Genomic DNA, 23192 nt, shown 5'->3' with positions numbered 1-23192 from the left:
GACCTGATTTGAAACCGTTTGAGCACTATGGAGCGAAAATTTCAAATTGTGCATCAGTCTAATGCAAATGAATAGTTTTGTTCCATTTCCCGTGCATTTTCCCATACACAAACTATAAAGCTCTCCCGCAAATCCAGATCATAACCTAATTCGTTCAAATTTGGCACATGTATGTACCATATAAACTTGACCCAGCCTAGCGCTCACTCAGTCACTCACGTATCCTGCGCTCCTCCAGTGCACTATGGGCAAAAATGAATCCAAAATTACCCAAAATTCAATATCTCAACAGCACGCTGAATTCCGGCCATGAAAAACGACTTTTCCGAAGGGAAATCGTCCGGGGAATCGATTGCACGTGTTCCCATAGACCGGAGAGCCTTGTAGGTATGTGTTTTGGACCATTTTACCCCATTTTCACCTACTTTTTGGAGGAAATGTTTTTTCACAGCTCTATTTTTCGTAAAACATAAGCACTTTATGCATGCTTTTAGAATACTATGTCTTTAAACAACAGTTCATGAGATATTAGGGGAATACGTGGTACACTTTATAGGGGAGTAAGGGGTAAAAGTGAACCCTCGCTAAATTTATTTTAATTCATAAAAATGTTGAACGATGCGATTGTTTGAATGACCCCAAAGGTTGCCTGCAATAATAAGATTTTTTTCGAAATTTTAAGGTTACTTGGGGTTAAATAAGTTTTAATTTACTGCTATCTGTTTTAAAAGAATTTTTACTTTTTTTGTCTGTATACAGCAAAACGATATAGTGGTTCTCAGAATTTTGTAAAAATTGGTAGTTTTGTTCCTTATCGCTACATATTAGACCCATATTTTGTATTTTGTCATTAGGGTGACTATTTATATATTAGGGCGGTAAAAATTTTTTTTTTCAATTTTTTTCAAAAATTTATAACTTTTGATCTGTTTGGCCGATGACGGAACTCAAAATACCAAATGAAAGTTCATTAAAAGTATTTTTCAGAAAAAAATAATGATATTAAAAAAATTGATTTTGTATTAAAAAACATTGATTGTATTTTCACTTTGACCCTTTACTCCCCTATAGAGTGTACCCCGTATTCCCCTTATATCTCATGAACTGTTGTTTAAAGACATAGTATTCTAAAACCATGCATAAAGTGCTTATGTTTTACGAAAAATAGAGCTGTGAAAAAACATTTCCTCCAAAAAGTAGGGGAAAATGGGGTAAAATGGTCCAAAACACATACCTACAAGGCTCTCCGGTCTATGAGACCACGTGCAATCGATTCCCCGGACGATTTCCCTTCGGAAAAGTTGTTTTTCATGGCCGGAATTCAGCGTGCTGTTGAGATATTGAATTTTGGGTAATTTTGGACCCATTTTTGCCCATAGTGCAGTGGCTCATGGGGTCAACATGAAAATTTTTCATTCTTTGGGGTAGCCTGTTTTTGTCTTGACATCTATGAGACAGGTACAATCGCGTCATCTGCCGCTCAAAGGTAAATGCTTCGAACGAATTTGATAGCAAAGATTACATCCTCAGAAGAAGGGTTTGTGTATTTGCTCATTTTTCTATGCGTTGCTTCCACCTTCACTCAAGCGCAGCGCCACTGTATCTGTCGCTTGTATTCTGGCAAAGTTGCCAGTCTTCTTGATTTGTTGATTTCTTTGTCAGGGCTCCATTGCCATGGGGATATTGCAATGACCCTTATATGAAGAAACTTTCCAATTGAAGTATTCACTAAATTTTATCGCAAAATGGTCTGAATCGAAGTGTTGATCAGTAAAACCACCTGGACAGTGGACTGTATGAATAAAAGAGTATACTTTACTTTCCCCATAATAAAAGCACAGGAGAGTTTGCCTTACTCTCTTTTTATATACTGTCCAGTGTCATGCAGACACCCCTACCGCTAAATCCGGCTACTATCCTTCTAAATCAAAATTTCGAAATCCAAAAACTTACCACGCCTCATTTAGCTAGCGTAAGAGATATATTGAATTAATCTTTTCCTGCGATTTCAATCATCGTCCAAATTACAATGAACTCCACCACTTTGCAGAGTGCCGGGACGGTGATGGTGTATTATCTCAAAATAAGATCTCGTTTGCCCCTCACGAGGCGATAATAAAATCCCAAAAACAAACGTAAACATTCTATTAGCTCTCATATCTCAACCGTCCGATCTGCTTATAAATAACTTAATGTGCTGACACGAATAATTTTACAGACAACAATAATAAATCGAATCAAAAGTCAGCGTGCTTCCTTGATCGAGATGTATTTCCTAAAAAAAACACACACACACACACACACACACACCAACATGAAGAAACATGACACTGATTGGTTACCGTTTTTCCGACAATTAATCGTATCGTCTGGCTATTTTCCACAGAGATGGCGCTGTTCCGCTGGTAGGAAGTGATAAAAATTCCCATATAGAAATTGAAAGAAATGGGATTAATTCGCTTTCGGTGTATATTCAGCTCAAACAAAAGTGCACGACAACCTAAATAAATTAGTCAGGGGCTTTATCGTACAGTTTTTTTTCCCGGAAATTATTGTTAAACAAGCTACAATAAAATAAAACTTATTTTTCCCCATACAGTTTTACCTGCTTTACTACCAGTCCCCAGAGAGCCAAAAAAAAAAATCAAATTTGAGAGGTACATTCTCAACATGCCATGTATTTTGATGACACTCAATTTGTGATTTCCCTCTCACAGACTACATAATAGCACAGAGAACGGACGTCCAACTTTCAGCAGAAACTTGTGTAAAGATAAGTGGGAACGTCACCGTTACGTGGCGCTAGCATCTCCTGATTTCCTCAATAAATTTTCCACTTTCGACCTATTTGGCGCTAGTATCGATATTTTTTTTGTTGAAAATTATCACTCGGCGCTACCGGCACTTAGTGTCTAGTGTAAGTTGTGCAACGCCAGCGTCATCAGGTTGTCAAAGAGGGTTTTTAAGTGGGGAAGTCGCCGTTAGCAGTGCTTAAGTCGAATAGGAATCTTTACACTAGTTTTTACGAGCCTCAACGTCTGTTCTCTGTGATTAAACTCAGAAGTGTGATAAGAGTGAAGCCTGTACTGTAGTAAATTCATCGTTTGTTGGTGAAGCTTGACGTTATAAACGAACAATCATTTTCCCTCCGTGCGTCCATTGGGTCATGGAACGTGTGGGGCAGCTAATTACTGAATTACTAAAAAATTAATGAAAAGTTAACCGTTGAAGCAGTTTAATTAATAGTTCCCCCAAACTGGCAGTCAATTCACTAACTGCAGTCAATCAACGCTGGTTTCAGACATCAACTTTCTGTCATGTCTAATTATTTAAATTGATGTGCCACTCACCTTTGCCTCAACTGCGTTCGCAAAGTCCTTATCGAGTTTATGCACACCGCCGCCGCCGTGTTATCACATTTCTGCCTCCCATGCGGATTTTGCTCTGGTGCCGTGCTTTGATTGAGGCTGTAAGTGTACCTGGAAACTCGTTCAGACTCAAGCCCTCTATAGTTAAAGTGTGGACGACTGTCACCACAAAACTGAAAAAAAGCTGTTTCGATCGTGCAAAGCGGTGCATTTTTTGTTCCAATCGAGCAAAGCGGTGCATTTTCATACTTTTACTATAGGGCTTTAGTTGTTGTTGTTGCTGTTTCTTTATTATGGAGAGAGCGTGGTTTGTTGTTTGTTGATATTTGGCAATTCAAGACTAACGTTTGAAAAGGGTGGAATTTCAAAATCACCCGAGAAGGGCGCTTCCGAATGTTGATGACCTAAAAATTAATCCTATTTCACGACTTCCCAGTTTTCTGGATGATCTGGATCATTTTCCAAGGGGCAAGGAACTCTGCACACTGTGCCGAAACACAGCATGATACACTGTTCGGCACATTAAGGCACACTTTGACAAGTAGGACACAGACAATATAATATAAAACGACATCACTGTAGAGTGTTGATATTTTGCCAATCGTTGTTAAGGTTCAATACTTTGTTTACTCCTAAATAAAGCAAGTGAGAGAGTGTCATACATAAAACTGGTGATACAAGGATTCAATCAAGAATTTAATAACAACAAACGGCTGCCCACCGTTTTGTCGATATGGTAGTCAAGACGGCTAAAACGGGTTACCTCTAGAGACGATTGCCTTTGATGATAAATTCGGAAGGTCACACCACCACTTTCATCAACATCAAGCAAATGTATCCCAACTATACGACAGGGATGGCGGAACACTTACAATATGATTCGTTAAGTTATTCGTACGAAAAGAAGAGTACCATGCATCCTACGAAGATCGGATCTAATTTTGGAACGATGAGCATCGAGCATCTATAGCTTGATGAATACTCACATTTAGTAGGGGAAATGTTGGCTTCGGCAATAGCTTAACCTATTATCGTCAGGGGGTAAACAAAGTCCTAGAGCACTCAAATTTGGCCAATAGTTGCTCTGAAACACAATGTATCCACATTCCAAAATTGAGCTCTCAAGGACGTTGTTTACCACCCTGACGATAATAGGTTAAGGTATAGCCGAAGCCAACTTTTCCACTACATATCAGAATTTCAGATAAACTATGTGCAATATCGCAAACATTTCCAACGCTGCGAAAATGCTCTAATTTTTTAACTTAATATTTTATACTGTCGTGGGTATTCTATCTCGAAGCGTACAACGAGGATCACAACAGGATCTTCTGCGAGAGTTGAGGTACTTTAACAATTTTGTTATGCAGAATGATCAATAAAGAAGAAAACAAGCTTATCATACCAGATTTGAATCCCGGTCTTGCGGATTATCTTCGGAACGGAAATTCACACGTTTTCTCCTGCCTTTTCCTTCGGAATTTCTTCCCAATAATTTGGTAAGGACTTCGATGGGATAACCACAGGACTTTATGGGGATGTCCATAAAATTTGGAAAGATTTATAAGTACTGCTACAAGCTCTTGAATCGTGCATCGCCCACGTTTGTTATCTGTGAGGAGCTAAATGGATTGGGTAGAAACTTCTCTACTACCTACTCAAGTAAGCAACAAGCTCCCTAATTGCCCTTTTTACAATATAAGGCTGATGTACGACTGATATAAAATTCGGAAACCTTATATTTACCTTATATCGCAAAAAGGGCGATTATCCGGTAGTTAGCGGGCTTGGTGGTTACTTGGGTACAGGCACCGCTATTGCAGAAGTCTGTGGTGGACGAGAATCCTATTTCCAAAGCATGACAGATCTTCAGGGGGAGATGTTTGCTAGTTTTCATCGGTGGTGGGAAGGTACCACAACTTAATCAGATCGTAGTTTGGTAGGCTTGAAAGGTAGGCGCTACGATCGGCTTGGATTACCTATATCTTGGAGGACATGCACTTCTGAGTCTATCAGATAATTTAAAACTGGTTCGATGTTATTGCTCCTAGCATGGGATTGAACTATCGCCCGTTCGAGTTATTGGTTTAATTTAGTCGGGGAGGGATTTCATACATCATCGATCGGATTTCTCCTTTGTTTCTGTACACCTGCAAGGCAACAAGAATTCAAAAAGAGTCAGAATATCTCGCAGAATATTGTGGACGGGTTGAATTTGCATGATGGTTTCCAGTTCCTGCCATGATCCATAAGAGAAATTGAGATTGTAAACATAATCATAAAAGTCAAAACTTTCGGGGTTGCCAAACTTATGGAATATTGACACCTTGATAGGCATACTTTGATTGTCCTTGACAGGAACGTTCGTCACAATGCTTGGCACAGCTTTCGGCGCAAGTCAATCACTCGGTACGAATTAAGCTGCGCAGAGTTGAATACCCCTTGTCATTATCATTATCAGAAAGATATTCGTTTTCTAAGCACAACGATATTTTCTTTTTCGGAACCATAGACTTTCGAATCGATTTTTAAATCAAGATTAACTACACTGTTTGGCACTAATATAACAAATTCACATATGTAAACAATTGCTATAGCCGTTTGTTTCTCGCGAATAAAAACTCACTCATGAACATTAATGACATCAACTGACTGCCACTCATGGCAAGTCCGTCCCATATCACAAATCAGCAAGCCGAGAAAAACGCGTTTAAAGTTTGCTTCTCATTATTGCTTCTTATGTTATGTGATAAGTCGTTAGGATATTTTTACAAAACTTTCCAGAACAAAGTTGTTGAGTTCATCTAGTATTATGCAAATATGGGTGATTATAAGCTATAGCTATCGTGTCCATTGAAAAAATCAGTTTTGGCGAAAACGTAAATGGGACCGACTTGCGATGAACGGCAGAGCAGGTAGAGGAATGTTTCACCTAACTGCTAGCATTTTTAATAAGAAGGGGAGCTTTTATTAGTGAGAAACCGACGGCTAAAGCACAATGTTTAAGAAAAGCAATTACGCCCCTTTGAAATGTTGGCAGTGAATTTCTTACTTGTTGTTACTTCCCGGATCTTCAGCCCTTTGAACTGCTAAAAAATAGGTGGAAATACAACCTCGGCATGTTTTGATTGTTGTTCCGCCTTGGTTCTTCGTTGCAAATTTTGTGAGAGTGGAGATTTTTTGGTCTTCTTCTTGTTCGTTGTTTACAAGGGAAATAGAAATCGGGTGTATTTCAAATGAATCAGGTGTGATTAGACACTACAGAATCAGTACGTTTTGCAGCTTAACATAATATTATTCGTAATGTAGGTGCAAAGCGTAGCACCTAGATGCATCATAGAATTAGAATTAGAATTAGAAATACGCCATGTAAAACGAAACGGTTTTCTAGATTACTTTCTCGAAGGGACGTGCCTATCAGCTTTTGTTAATAATGCATGTGGTCGTCGATGTGGCGTAGCTGGTAGCTCGCCCACGCATACTATCAGGTGGGGGAAAATTTTCCATATCTTAAGGTAGCGGAGGCTGTAGACTATGGCCTATGGTCTATCAGGGCCTGTAGACTTGAAGACATACTTCAAGTCTCCGCGTACATCGTACGGGTTAGGCAAAAGATGTGCGTCTGACTTTAAAAACTGTCGCATTAATGGCCCTTCGCTCATTTTCAACTTCTATTCAATTTTCATACTGCCGTTCTCTAACGGAACTATCCACTTACCCTCTTCTAAAGATCATTCCCTAGCTAATAAATTATCACACTAAAGCTTCATGTTAGCATTTCCAACCAACTCTGAAAATCGCTAACTTCGCGTATGAAGTAACATAAAAACACTTTGAATGTATATGTTTAGTTTTACTTCTGCGTGAAGTCAACGATTTACATAGTTGACGATGCTAATTTCAAATAACAGACTAAAGTGGTAATTTTTTTTATACGATAGATGAAGAGATGAGAGTATAGAATTGATAGCTCCGTTAGAGTACGGCACTGTGAAAATTGCATATAGCGAGTAGAAAGCGAGCAAGGACACTTTAGTCTGTTATTTGAAATAAGCATCTTCAACTATGGATTATTTTAGCTTTTGGTAAAAATTTGACAGATGAAAAGTTATCGATATACCCTGCTATCCAAGCGTGGTTACTTCTGACAGACAAGAAGTTAAATTTTGACAACTTTGGCTTATTTCTTCTCGAAAACCGGTCGATCGACAGCACAGGGATTTTCAAACTTAGAAAATAACTTTCGAGATGTCAATTTAGCCACGAATTAAATTTAACTCGGCAAATAGTTCACAGCCTTAATTAAACTTATTTCTGACAGACTCTTTCAGATGGAATTTTGAACATTATAATTTATTATAATTTATTTACGAAAATTTAAGTGATAATTCACCAAATGGAACACAGCCTATAGGTGGCAAAATATGGTTTTTCACATTTTGGCTCTTCCGCCCCTTTCTAATGTTAGTCTAAGATTCATTGACCGCTCGCAGGCACGACAGCGACACAACGCACTGAGCCGCATGGGAAGGAACCGGTTTACCGTCTTCTCAGGTGACAGACTTTCGTGGTATCTATGTAACGTTGTTATTGTGCCTATGTCGACGAATCCAACAGGAGATGTTTTGTTTTTTAGGTTGTATTCTCTCCAGGGGGTGGAGCGAGGAACACGCGCTTGATAATCATATTAATATTAGGCGACCATTTGTATAAACAATTCTAAATTGGTTGATTCCAGATAAGGGGAAAATTTGCCGCCGAACGATGGTTGTAGCTCTGAACGAGATTTATGGGATTTCTCAATATTTATAGTTCATGTAGAACTGAAATATCCTATTCTTAGAGTTGATATTTATTCAGAACACACAAGAATACTATTTTATATCATTATGAAAAATGGGCCGAAAGTTTTAGTGACAGGCTATGGCGCCAATTTAGGAATAGATGCGAAGGCCTTATAAGGAACACTGGGGTACGTGGGACCGTTGGCTTATAAATTTTATTTTATTTACCCTAAAATGTGAAAGTGCTACTATCTAATGCAAAAACCAGTAGGAAGAAATTACAGCGACATTTTGCAAAATTTGCATATTACAATCAGCAATTCCATGAAGAAAAAAAAGCACGGCCGAAAAAAATTATTTACACCGATTTCGCTCAAACCTTGCAGATTTGTTACTTATCAAATCTGTGCATATATGCAGTTTTTGTGTTATTATCAAATTTTGACAGTTAAGTCATGTTGACAATAAAAGCACAAACGAAGTGACAGACGGAGCGGCTCGAAATTTGATTTGACGCACTTACATTTAAAATTTTCGAGTGTACCTCACGACAATACTATCTACTCATATGTACTAGCTTAAAGTAGGGGGAACCACCTGTTATCTCTTTTTCTCTAACGAAAATTGAAAGGGAGAGCCTGTTGTCAAACAGCATGTCATTATGTCGACTGCACTTCTTTTGTATAATGAAAGGCCAGAGGCCAAAATGATTAGGGATGAACACATAGGGTTAACATTTGCGTACAAGTAAACGATGTTGAGCAGTCAATGATTCGCGCTTGTTGCAATTGCTGCTACAGATTTCTTCAGTCCATGCTTCTAACTAAAGTCAGAGTCATCCGCGACCGAGAAGACATCATTGTTGGACGCCAACAAACAGAACCCGGCCATACTCGGTACGCATTTGCTCCTCCGTAGCGGAACTGGAAGGATCCACCCAAGCTGCCTGTTGCGATATCAGTTTTGTCTGCTCCAGCTTCTTCTTTTCTTCTGTAGAACCAGACAGTGCGAGTACTGGTTGTGTTTTATCATGCTAAACCAACCGGTGGAATACTAATCCGAGAGACGATTTCTTAGACACGTTGCATTTGTCGCAGTAGATCGTCACTTGCCGGTGCACTTTCATGGTTACAATCGCCGTTGCAGTAGTTTCGTCATACAGATCGACCACTGGATCGATATCAACCCGATAGGTAAGGCCGGCATGCTTCGCGTAGTGGCGCTCCCTCATGTCGCGGGGAATCCTTTCCAAACAGGCGGCGCATTGAAACTTCTGTATACGAATCGATCGGGACATAGGATTTAATGTCACGTTTTTATCTCTTGCTGCCTCGTCTGCTCAGCCTATTCTTATTCATCTTTTTTTCTATTAGGGTAGAGAACTACTTCGGCCTAATCGCCCATTTTGGGCCTATCGAGCAGAAAACTTCAAATAAATCCTTGATTTCAGAGTTAACAAGTCAATTGCGCGTTTGATACCATACTTTAGTTTATAAGCTACGGAACGAAGTCAATGAGAACGCGTGATATGAAGGTTTGCACCCATTATTCCCAAAAACAAAAGAAGCGCTTCGACCGAATCACTTTTTATCTTCATCCGATAGGCCGAAGTGAATTCATTGACGTTTCAATGGCGTTTCAATGCGTTAGGCCGAGTTTAGAATCCGTCGGCCGAGTTTGGCGTCAAGAAGCAGTGTTAGACTTTTGATAATATCTCAACGATTGGTTTCTCTTTATCAAATATTACGGTACATACGGAAAGGTAAATAAATTTGGAAGCCATCAGTAATAATAACATTCCGTTTGGTGCTAAACTGCGCTAAATTAAGGAAGACTAAGTGCGGGTTGTGCTTAATAGGCCGGAAATGGGGTAATTAACCCTACTTCGACATCGATCGGCTTCCAATTACTGCTGTGTACGGCGTTTTCGTTTGGCAACTCAAACCGGTTCCGGAGAGGCAAAACATTTTCCGGTACGGGTGCGGGTAGTGCAGCTAACGTTCGTATCGGAGTGGATGTCCCTGTCGAATTGGTTGATTGGATCTAGAACAGTTATCTAGGTTCCAGAGATATGAACATTTGTCTATGTTCGAAGATTTACAGAAGTTTCTATATTCGAGATCTTTAAAATGGCTTGTCTTAAAATTGACAAATGTGTACTAGACTTTGAGCTTTTCTCTCTGCACCTCAATTTTTCTCAATTTCAAGATTTCCTAATTAATGACTATGTTCAATCGTTCACATCCCGAAATTCATTCATAACCAATTCGCGTTCGGAATCTAAAAACAACTTAAATGGTTGGTTTCCCAAAAATAGAGACAGGAAAATGAGCACTGAGTGAGGAAATGGAGGTTAGTAATTAACCTATTGAAAAATGCTGGTTTGTGAGTTTATAATATTTCTCAAAGTGGGTCGCATTCAACGACAGATCGGAACCACATCTTTCATTTCTTTCCGATCAATACATGCCACTATTGGTAATTTTTGTCTGTTTTAATCTCACTATTTGGTCACTTTTTTTTCGTTATTTTAGACTCTACAGCCACTACAGGTCGGACTCGATTATCCGGAGTATCGATTTTTTTTTTCACTCCCGATAATCAAATCTTGTTAAAATAATCATATTGTATAATATAATACTAAATTATTTCAAATGTCTGATGCATAAAAACTTATAGAAAAAAAAAACGCAAAAGAAAACTCCGGATAATCGAGTCTAAAATTCCGGATAATCGAACCCCGGATAATCGAGTCTCCGGATAATCGAGCCCGACCTGTCTTATTGTATAAAATACCCACTACCAGCCCCGCAAAGTAGACGTATTGTAAAGCAATTCTGCTGACAAAACTATATCACTATCTTTAAAGGGTTAATTTTGAACGCCTTTTTTTGTTTAAGGCAGATTTTTTTTTAAATAACCGGGAAAATACCGGGAATAAAAAAATGGGTTTGAATGGACACCCTGGTGAGCGACGCGTGACGCTGATAATCACTGGACCACGAAGCCCACAAATGTTGTCGAAAGAAGAAAAATTTACGGAAAAATAGGACAACGCAAACATTTCAGAAATTCTATATGTAGGTACTGCAAAATTGGTTTATACACCACTTGTTAGATACTGAAAAGTATTAGCTTAATCATTCCGAGCAATAGGGATACACCAGGGTCGCTGGAAGAATAACAGTAACATGTTTGCTCAGCAACAAAGAATGCCGGGCACTAGGCCGGGCAGCATGATACCAATAAATGGTCCGCACAGCAATGTCCAAAAGTAAGGCCGGAATACGTTATCAACGTTCCCTGTCGGATCGTCACAGCAGCGAAATATTCTTCAACCGCTAGTAGAATGGGACCACTATGTATGCCACGTTTTTTCCATACAAGCAAACGTCTATTTTTTGCTCACTGTTTCAGCGAAACCGCCATCCCTCTACATTATGAATGAAATCAAAACATTGCTTCCCAAAGTGGCTACTCAGGTCAACTTTTCTCGGAATCAAAAAAGAAAATCTAAATGTGATTGGTGAGGCAGAAGGAAACAAGTCAGCTCTTTCATTATCACGACGTTCTTATGCATAATCTAGTGTGACGTAACGTTGGATCATGCGTAAGAACACCGTGAGAACGAAAGAGTTGTCTTCATTCCTTCTGCCGCACCTATAGTAACGCACACGGTTCCCGCGCTGACTGTTCCTTACTTTCTCACTCTAATCAAAATTTCCTTCGATGAGTGAGAAAACAGCACCTCGTCAACGCGAGCGAGAACGCGGGTTGCCAGATCATTGCACACAAAACCAACTTGAATTAATTTAAAGCAAAACTACTAGCGAACCTGGCGGTGAGGGGCGGAAGGTGGACTAAAATTCTATTACAGAGAACCACATTATTTTAATTAATTTCTTCGGAGAAAGTCGTCTGTCACTTCGTTTGTGATAAAAGGGTGAATCAAACCCATTTTAAAAACAATGAAGGAAGATCACATAGGGCGTTCATGAAATATATTTTCCATAATTCATTAAAATTTCAAAATTTACGTCCTTTTGACAAGTTATGCTTGATATTTTCAAACGTATGTTTGACGAAGACGAAATTAAAATAAATACTGTAACCCTTGTCAAGGGTGACAATTATTAACCACCCTTTTAACGTGTTTACCGTGAGCGTGTCTCTTGTCTGTCATGATTTGTTTTTATTTTGGTCACACGCTTATGAAACATAATAACCACTGTTGTTTTAATATATATTTTTAATCGTAGTTTTTGTCTTTAATTTTATTCAAATAGTTATGTTATTTGTTCTAGAATATAGGGAAAAAATTATCGTTTTAAATTGTTTCGCGTTTGTAATGAAGTTAGGTTCCGTTTCTCCTTCCGCTGCAAAATAAGGCGAAAGCATAGATCAGCCTAACAGTCGAGCACGGTTGCAGGAGAACGATGTCGATTTTATTATTGTTAGTGATAACCAAGAGAGTTACAATCCACCAAAGGAGTACGACGCGTTTTTGCCCGGTCCGTTGGTTTTCCGGAAAAAAAAGTAGTGAGATTGCGGTTTCGTGGCGTGCGTCAGCTGGACGTATCATCTCCAGCATCTTCGGGTGTGTGATAGTGGTGTTCCCCGAAAAGTGCCGGCCTGGGGGTGTTGGGATCGCCGCCATTGGGAAGCTAAGCGTGAAGGAGTCTTTCGCTTTCGCAGCTAACCATTAAGGATCCGTTAAATACCCGTTGTACTAACTGCGGTGGTTCAGCCAATAGAGCCAGTCTCGCCACCGCAGTTAATCGTCAAGCGGGACGAAGCAGGCATTCCCAGAGGTGAGTCCTCGGGTGAGTCCGCCTGGGCAGAAACACTGCGGTGTCTGCCGGGATTACCTACGGCGAGTAGGTAATCCTATGATTCGTCACCAACGTGACCGGGGGGTTCCGAAAAAGGAGCCTCGCTCATCCCCCCGGTAAAAGTAAAGGACCGCTGTTAGGCAGCCAAAGGTGAAGTAGGTGTAACCGCTCAGCACAATCCGTGCTTTGTAGTAGAACCACCGCCATACCGTGGTCGAAGGGCCCATCGAACAGCAGCAGCAACAGCGAGGATGAGAAGATAAGTAGCGAATAGACGTCTTAAATTGGAGTTTCTTTTTGTTGTGTTGGAAGTACCCTTGCTCGAGGCCGCCCCGTCGAGGTAAATCGGGCCAGCTATAGGCTGGCTGGTGAGCGACAAACTTACAATACTGGCGAGACTAATAGACCCAAAAAGTGGTCCACCGAAGCAATAGTGAAGGCCATAAAAACGAAGCTTGCTTGTGGGTGACTTGGCCATTTCTTCTACACTCAAATAAGCTGAAAATGAAGGCAACCATCAAGGATAAACCAACTACCAGCATATATTTGAATATTGACATGATGACATGCCCTGGATCAAGGCAACCGCTGAGTTTCGAAGTCAACAATTGTTTTTGTTCATTAAAAGATGCGTATTCATTATCGCCTGTTCTGTTGTCATATTAATATTCATAATCATCTTGGTGGAGATGATTTTAAGTATCAAATGCGAAATGTTGTGGAACGTGTTATGTTGCTTTTTTCACTCAGATCGATTGAAGACTATTGCCACAAACGAAGTGACAGACGACTAACTGGCGAAGAAATCCATTTAAATAATGTGGTTCACTGTGATAGAATTTTCTTGGAAGCTTGTGCCATCATCCACCAGATGGGTTAGTTTTTTTATTTTGATTTGAACAAAGTTGATTTTGTGTATAATGATTCTTTGACAGTGTGCAAAGAGTGCGTATCATTTTGTCATTTTTTTTATGCATTTCAGTTTTGAGTAGAGTGAAAGAGATAGAACCAAAACATTCTAGTACATTTGGTGAAAATGCTAGTTCAATCTAGTAGTAGCACAAACGAAGTGACAGACGGAGCGGCTCGAAAACTTTTGTGACTAACCTGCTATTTAATTTTTTCAGTGTACCACATGGCAACACCACTACTACTGGATTGTACCACATGGCAACCCTACTACTGGATTGTACTAGCATTTTCACCAAATGTATTAGAATGTTTTGTTTCTATCTTTTTCACTCTACTCAAAACTGAAATGCATAAAAAAATGACAAAATGATACACTCTTTGCACACTGTCAAAGAATCATTGTACACAAAATCAACTTTGTTCAAATCAAAACAAAAAAAATAATCCATCTGGTGAATAATTGCACAAGCTTCCAAGAAAATTCTATTACAGTGAACCACATTATTTTAATGGATTTCTTCGCCAGTTAGTCGTCTGTCACTTCGTTTGTGGTAGTAGTGTTGCCATGTGGTACAATCCAGTAGTAGTGGTGTTGCCATGTGGTACACTGAAAAATTGCAATAGCAGGTTAGTCACCAAAGTTTTCGAGCCGCTCCGTCTGTCACTTCGTTTGTGCTATTGTCTTTTGCAGAATTGATGATAATAGATTGGGGCTTTGCAATCGGTAATATTCAAAATGGCAACATGGCAAAATGAATTTGATATTTTTGCTTTTGAGGATCGTTTCCGATTTTGACAATTATGGGTTGGAAACTTAAGCGTTGATGAATATCAACAAACGCGTATTCGTCGATTGACAATGAACTCATTTCTTCATTTCACTCATACGTTGACAGCAAAGATTTCCGCAATTCTAGACAACATTTGAAAAGGGCGTAACTCCAAAATGACCATATCGAAAAAATCGCTTCCGAATATTGATGACCTAAAAATTAATCCTATTTCACGACTTTCCATTTTCTGGATGATTTTATAAGCTTGATATATAGTTAGTAGTGTAATCTATCATGCATCACTAAAAACTCAAAAAACGTTTTTTTTGTCGTGAAATTGAGAATAAAACATCATACGCCCTGATAATTTCTTACATGTTGTTACCCCCCGCATCTTCCATCCTTTGAACTGCCAACACTGGCGATACGCCGTGAAAATACACCGTCGGATTTTTTTTGTTTGTTGTTCCGCCTTAGTTCTTCGTTCGCAAATTTTGTGAAAGTGGACTTACGTCCGGATATTTATTGGTCTTCTTTTTTGTTCGTTGTTTACACGTGACATATTAATCGGATGCATTTCAAATGAATCGGGCGTGACTAGTTACTACAGAATCAGTACGTTTGACATATTAAAACAATATAATTCGTAGTTCTGGTGCAAGGCGTAACAACCAGATGCATCATAGAGTTGAAAGTTGGAAATACGCCATGTAAGAAGAAACGTTTTTGATGATTTGAAGTGATATTTTCTTCTACTTTGTCGTGTTTATCGAGTAGTTTGTGAACTGTTCTCTTTATATGTGACAAAATATGGTTTGTTAACATTTTGCAGTTACGCCCTTTTCAAATGTTAGTCTAGAATTTTTCTACACTGGGTAGTGGGTAGTGCTGATAGTGCCGACAGTGCTGACAGTACCAGCCTTCAAACAGGCTGCGTTTGTTTGTGAATATTCAGGCATGGTTGGCAACCCGGATTTTCAGACAGATTGAATGTTTTAGTTTGATCGAGCCACTCAAAAATATTAGTAAATCTAAAATAAATTCAATTCTAATTTATACGCAGCGCATAGATTAATATGTAATCTATAGTAGATACAGCTGGTGAGCAAACATTTCATGTATAAAAAAGTAAAAACGGGTCAGTTTTCTGTCGAAACGTGATGGTGTAAATTTTCATACATACAAAGTGCATAGTTTATACAAAGTGCAATTTTCTGGAAATATAAGGCAAAAGTGATCGAAAGGCATAACATTCACGAATTGAAAACCAGTTTTACTTAGCGCGGATGTGACATACCAACTATCGATTGAAGATCAACAGCATTATTGTGGATGATTTGTGCTGGTTGTTGGAGATTATCAGCTTTCGAACGAGGTGGAAAACTGTTTGATGGAATCTATTAAGGGAAGCCAAAGTCAGATCTTTGTTTTTTTTAAACTCGAAAATTTACAAAGGGGAAATGGCTCTAATGTTGCCCTATGGATCTAAGATTGGGCCCATCGCTAAAAATCTGCTATTTATCAATTTTATCTAGATGAACGCGTCATTGGGCCGGTACTAATGGACATTTTTGGTCACTATTGAAAATTTAGTCGATTGCTGAATTTATGTATAGGTCCAAATTAGGGGCATTTAGGCCGACATTACATCCATTTCCCCTAGTTGGAAAATTCAATAGTCGTGGATGTTGTTGTCTTATGCAATTTTCTGCGGCTTTGCATCGTTGCTTGTGAGCCATCGATTTCTTAAACCATTTCTTTCCATACGATGGTCCACCGTTTGCAACCAGGCGGTACCATTGCGGGCCCTATTCTCGCCAGAACGATGAAGGATGTTTTGACCTCATATGTACACACAAAAAACTAAAATTGTATTAACAAAAATAAAGCATTTTTAAATTAAAAGTTTCCCAAAACTCATGGTTTCAACTACGAAAACATTCAAAATTAAATTATTTTTTTTTAATTGAAAGTGTTTCTTTCACTTTCGATTCGTAAATTTAAAAGTGTTTCTTTTAACTGAAAAGTTGTACAACTGTCAAAATATCGATGTTTTTACTGGCAGCACGGAACCCTCTTTTGCCGCTTTTTTTTGAAAAAAATAAATCAAGTTGAATAATCTCAATAGCAGTGGAAAATCTTTGTGTCCAGATGATTGAGAAATCGATGTAAGTATTGAAAATAACAAATGAATTAGATAAGCTATAACACCCGTCCATCATTCCAGTGGCTTCGATTACCGGCAATTTGCGCTGAATGCATGAGCAAACTTCCGGAGGAAGAGATGATATTCCCACGCCCGTAAATAACTCACCATCCTCACAAAGATAAATACAGTCACAGATAGGTAAGTGGGGGCCGTACACTGACCGGCAAGGAATGCTTCTATACAAATCCATTTTCAGTTACCCGTTTGAGCGGCCGTCATTACTCACAGGATACCATAGCTATCACCTTAGCCTTGCTGGCAAAAAAAAAAACAAAACTATGAATTCTTCAATGCAAGAAAGCACCGTTCTGTTAAAAAAAATTTGGCGCTCATCTTTACATTGGTATGTGCTTTCTTATCTCACTTCGACAATAAATATCATAACTAACTTTCATTTCATTCCAGTAGATCATACACCAGCGGACAGGTGATTATGGGTGATACTCTGGCATTCACATCGAAGATGATCCCCTGCCGGAATCACTGATGTTATGTACCTACCACTTCATCGACTACGATTATGCTGTTCAATATACAAAATTACGGAAGTAGGGTGATGGTAACCACGGGAAACAAGGAGATTTCGGTAGAATTGTCACACAAAATGCTTCAACCTTTCACGTCGAGGTAACGAGAAAGGAAAATTCCACTGGCGAATAGTACACGAGAAAAGTGAGCTCCGATTAGGAATGAACGATTTGTCCTCGGAAACTGCGAGATTATCCGTGAATGATGTCCCTGGAAGTCGATTTCTTGGGGTGTTGCTTCCCCTGTTTGGAGCAGAGAACTACTGCAAGAATCTGGTCACAGGAGAAGACGGCACCAGGTCAACTTCGAACTAAACTCCAAGATTATTCAGTTGCAACGTTAAACGGTGAACTGCGCGCAACTTGACTGCTTATTTTCATTTTCAGTTCGATCATTATAGTAAAAAAATATAATAATAATATTAAACATATTTTTGAACTTTTTTATTTAAAAATGGAAACTTTAAATTTAATATTTTTTTTTAAATTTAAAATAAAACTACGATGTTGTTTTGAAAATATTAATTTTGAATTTAAAATAATCCGCTTTCAATTTTAACACTGCCCCGTTTTTCATCTGACTGTTCTACAATTTATTTTGAAAGTATCAGCTTTTAAAAGTAGGGCGCGGGCAACTTTTGAATTGACAGTTGGCAGGCTTTCCATTTGAAAGCTATCCGCTTTCTACCAAAAAGAACCAACGCAAACTTTCAATTCTACCAATGTTATTTTTAATTTTATCAATGATTATTTTTTGTGTGTACACCAGCAGGAGTACGTGGATATGTGGATTGCCAGATTGATTGAAACTGTCATGGGCTGCCGGTCGAGGGGGGGGGGGGGTTCCGATAAAGAAGCCTTGCTCATCCCCCCGCTAAACGCCAAGGACTGCTGCTACGCAGCTAAACTGAAGGAGAAAACGCTCGGCACAGACCGTGTCTGGAGCAGACGTGAAGCAGTACGAACAGCAACCGCCGCCACTATCGTCGAAGGGCCCCACCGAGGACAACGAGGAGAAATAGGGAAAGGTCAGATTAGTCAATAGACGTCTTAATTTCATATTGCTTTCTCTTTTTCTTATAAATCCATCCAAATCCGAACGTCTTTGGGGGAAGTACTCTGCTCGCCGGGGTAAATCGGCCAGCTATAGGCTGGTAGGTAAGCCGCAACTTACAAGTCCGCTCCACTCTTATACTAGAACCTCGATTGTTCATACCATTCAAAGTGCTATAGGATAGTTCAAATGCATCCATTCTACAATGCATATAATATGTATTTTATTAAATTGCTTCTTCAAAGTGCATTCATGTCATAGTGGTTGCTCATGGCTACTGTATGAGTAACCAGCTCTTAAAGCTGATTTTTTCTAATCAATACTAAAGGGGCGTAGACATTTCGATCTACATGTTCATGAGGAAATTTTGAGATGTTCATACAGATTACTAAGTGCTTATATGCATAAAATTGCATTTCTAAAAAGCATCATGAGAAAAAAAAAACATTTGAAACCAAAGAGATTATGTTAGCTGAGTTTCTACATATTGAAGGAGCATTTGAAAATGCATCCGTCTCTATCGAATGTACTTTTTGTAATTTTCGACACATTTTCAACTTTCCAACTCATATAGCTCTCAAACGGCACGTTTCAGTCATTTATCTCAATTCTCGTAAAGAAAATATTATCGATTTCAGTAACACCTACCGATCCTAACCTAGCCTCAGTTCATAGCGGAACTGCATCGAATAACGTGAATAAACTACACACATTGTATTGGTGCATCGTCCTCGATATAAAGTGTGGTCCGAATCTTCAAAAGAGACGTCACCACGAGTGTTGATGTTCATTACTCGAGTGCCATTAAACTTTATTCGAATTCGCATATGTGCCACACTGACTGTGTGTAGAATTAGTGGGTGTGGAATCAGAGCTGCGTGGGACACCAGTGAATTGTTGCACGCCACCGCACGCAGCGTGGCGGTTGAATCAGGTTCAGAAAGGAAAATATATGTCAACCAAGTAGCAAGTTATTTGGAGAAAGATCATCACCTTGAACGAATACGAACGTGAATATTGCGAGCGGTGGGAAAACATTTGAGCTCATTCTTTCCTTCCTGCGTAGGGGAAGGAGGAACACAGTGAACATGATGATAATTATGATAATGCTTCGAAACAATTTAACTGGTCATTAATCATTGCAATGGTGATATTGTACCTACACACTTAGAAATAACTAATTTTACACGTGACGGAATCCGTCTTTGACATAAAAGATGAGACGTTTATAAACGTGTCATGTAATATTAAGTTGCTCGACCAAAAGTACGTCTGATTGAGCTAAATTTCAAGTCTGTTATGACTCAAGTTTATGTCGAAATCGACGCTCTTATATGTCACTCTAAGTGTGTAGCTTTGCAACATGTTACAACCTCGACAGCTTTCTAAGTTCTTGGAGTATTTAGAAATTCTAAGTCACCTTGAACGATGAGAATATTCATCGGTTTTCCTTTGAAAGGAACTCCCGGACTCAATACTTCATACATTATGCAACGATGCAACAGAAATCACTGATTACGTTTGCGAAATACAATTCCCCTGAAATTGCGATGCAAAACCGAACTGACACGTTTCCTGATTCCCCGCTCAGATTACGCCACGATGCTGAAAGGGAAAGTTGACCTGATGTAACACTTCCAGCTGACTGCACGCGAAATGCACTGGGAATGCATCGATATGAATGACAATGTTCGGCACGAACAGGAGCAAAACAATTAGTAAGCGATGATGCAGCACACGTCTCTCTTACCTTTCATGTGCGCTGGGAAGCATTTGTACTCGTACTGTTCCGTCATCAGGTTGGTCGTATCGGGAAGATAGGACTGAATCCGGCCTACCGTCGTTGATAGTAGTAGCAGGAGGGAAGAAAATGTCAACAGCGGTGGTTTCATTTTGAGTTACTTATGATTAAATTTTCTTGATATCTGAAAAGGAAGATAGGAAAAATGGGAAATTTTAGAAGAGTTGCAATGCATTGAAATTAGGTTTAAACTGATGGTTGTTAACAGCTCGCAATATTGTGATACTTCCTGTGGCATTGTGACTGGTTCGTCCCGATACGTTTAATTTGAATTTACTGCCATCAAATTGAAATTTATATGATCAATGGAAATTGTTTTACAATGAAAATTACTGTTGAACTTTGGTCAACACACATTTGTTTTCACGCAGATGACCAAGGCCAACACATTTTTCCCACACACAGACGCCACCATGCCTTCAATATGATAATTTCATTAGCTACTGTATCACACTTCTTTAGATTTCCTCAAGTCGTCAAACTGAAACAAACAGGAAATTGGGCCACATTGTTCCAATCGCACATTCCGCCAATCGCCGAACCGAATTTAAATCTAATAACAATTCGGTATGTTCGGAATGTTCAACCACCGAACAATGAATGACCCGACCGACTACTATCGTATTGATGATGATGGCCTATATGCTCAACGCTCTTTATCAGGTGAATCGGCAAGGCGACTTTATGTGACAGAGCGTGCAATAAAATTAATAAAAATTCAAATTCTTCTCGGGGGAGCAAAAAAAAAACCAAGTCCAACCGCGGCCGGCCGGTGGCGTTTTGCGTAAAGCAGCCGATCTTTCACTTTCTTGTGGCGATCGGTTGAATTCCACCATCTTTCGCAACGGCTACAACGCCGACGACGTAAGCAAAACAAGTTTAGCTTGATTGAATTAGAAAAGAGGTTATCGAAGTTAACAAACGGTTCCAAAGTTGTATGTGGTTCTATCTATACTGTTATTAGTTGTGGCAATTTTATGCGATTTTTTTTTTAAACTCAACCTTTTCTACAAAAATCCGTGGCTTCTTTTATTGATTTCTAGCTAATCAAACGGTTCTATATCACATAATAAAGTTCTACTGAATGGTATGCTACACAACAAATCTGCTTTACGGATGAGCGCGCTCATCAGAAAATTGTCCTCAGTCAAAAATTGTTGATATTTGCGTCGAAGAGGGTAGTGTCATCTACATGCCATGGCCAACAGAGTAGGTAGATGAAACCTAGCGCTGCTGGTAGGTAGCTTGGTAAGCAAGCGTCCACTCGCAAAATAGGGTATACGTCCCTAACCTCGGTCTAATATGCAGCCATAGATTACGTTTTTAATCATAACTCATCAATTAATTTACCTGCAAACGATATTCTACTGCTAAATGGTATGCTTAGATATGCTTATCATGTCGTTTGCTATCAGGAATCGCAAAAAGTTGAAAAACTTACTTTTTTTAAGACAAAATCTCACCAGGGAAATGTATGTAATATCGGTCTATTGTCCCCAAATTGGGTCTATTTATGGATGCAACTTCGTCCTATCCTGTTGGATTCTCAAAAAAAACGCTCTTGGTAACGTTTTCTTATGTATTTTTTTTTATCACTATCACTGTTAACTTAATACTCTTCATTCCTCAAAACATTTCTTAGAGAAAATTTTACGAAAACTACATTAAATCACTCAAGTTAAAAATTAAAAATTAAAAATTTCGCTTATCGTCTTTCGACCGCAGAATATCTAAATCAAAACATTGTGATGTTCATTATACAGATTTGGCAGAAAAAATCTCCCTTCCTGTTCGTTCCTTATCATCCAAATGCAAAACAACATTGTTGACGTTACTCTTATTGCTATATGCTGTCAAATGAATTTCATGGGCCATAGTTAGGAACATAGAAAAGAAATGTGTCCCTAAAGTTGGGTCCATGATTTACTTGTGAAAACGTTGTTAAACAATTAAAATAAACATAAAATATTCAAACAGTAACTGTGAGTTTTACGTCTAGTGTGTATTATCAGGTAATTCCATTCAATAAATGCCATAATCAGGCCATTTGATGATCGTCAGTGCAACCTTCCCATCTTAACCTTAGAAGTCATGGCGGCTAAAAACTCCGAACAGAGTGATATTCTCAACCAGTTTTATTACTTACGAGAGCTGAAAATGTATTGAAATGTTGTGATATAAATTGATTTGTGTGTGGTACACATTTATCAATCATCAGTGATCAATATTTTCCTTATTTTTTGTGTAATATTCCTTAATTAATTATTTATTTGCGTGATAGGCCGAATGAAAGGACTAGACCCACATTACATACCGTAACCCTATATGATAACGAAAAAATGCCAAAATATATCGTGGATTTATGGACCTGTTTTGTTTATACGGGGATGTTTTGATTCCGCTCTCTGGGCTACGTTTCTAGATTATCCTTTGTTTGAAAATGGTTAAATTTTTGGCTCAGGTTACACCCGTAGGTGATCAACCCGAAGAAGCCAAGATGGATCTAGTAAATACCTATCATGCTGCAGTAATAGCTGGACCAGTTGGTGTCACTGAATTTTTGCGGAATTCCTTGGATTTACCGAAAATTGGCGATTTATAATCTTGAATGCTGCAAAAACTAGGGAAAATAGCACAAAATAAAACTAAATGCTAGATACAATATTTCTTCATAGAAACTATGCATTTGATGAGTTGAGAGATCGAAGAGTGCTGTGCTTGTAGGTGAAAGCGAACAATTTTCCTCCCGTCAAATTATTGGATTATGCGGTTTTCCGGATATAAATTAAAGTGATACTGGTGAAGAATAGGCTATTTCTATGCACCACCAATTTAGAAACGCTAGGCGATTATGAGAGGAAACGTCAACCAAACCGTTTGTTTACATCAAAATTACATTTTTTACATCTCAAATTTCAGTGTTCACTCGGCT

At 38.8% G+C, this 23192-nt stretch overlaps 1 protein-coding gene across 1 annotated transcript in view; it reads right to left on the bottom strand.

Annotated features, from left to right (window-relative positions):
• LOC135699007 (uncharacterized) overlaps positions 1-23192 on the bottom strand; it is a 182179-nt gene that overhangs the window by 70600 nt on the left and 88387 nt on the right. The window contains exon 2 of the mRNA XM_065219183.1: positions 20210-20384. Within this exon, the coding sequence (XP_065075255.1) occupies positions 20210-20351 (142 nt within the window). The 5' untranslated portion in view covers positions 20352-20384. The remainder of the gene's footprint in view (positions 1-20209; positions 20385-23192) is intronic.

The sequence above is a fragment of the Ochlerotatus camptorhynchus genome, unplaced genomic scaffold (assembly GCF_037179485.1).
Source record: "Ochlerotatus camptorhynchus isolate MF236.1 unplaced genomic scaffold, CSIRO-AGI_Acam_v1.1 ptg000101l, whole genome shotgun sequence".
Classification (NCBI taxonomy): Eukaryota; Metazoa; Arthropoda; class Insecta; order Diptera; family Culicidae; genus Ochlerotatus; species Ochlerotatus camptorhynchus.
The sequence above is the reverse complement of the archived record's forward strand: the minus strand, read 5'-3'. Positions and strand labels throughout refer to the sequence as shown.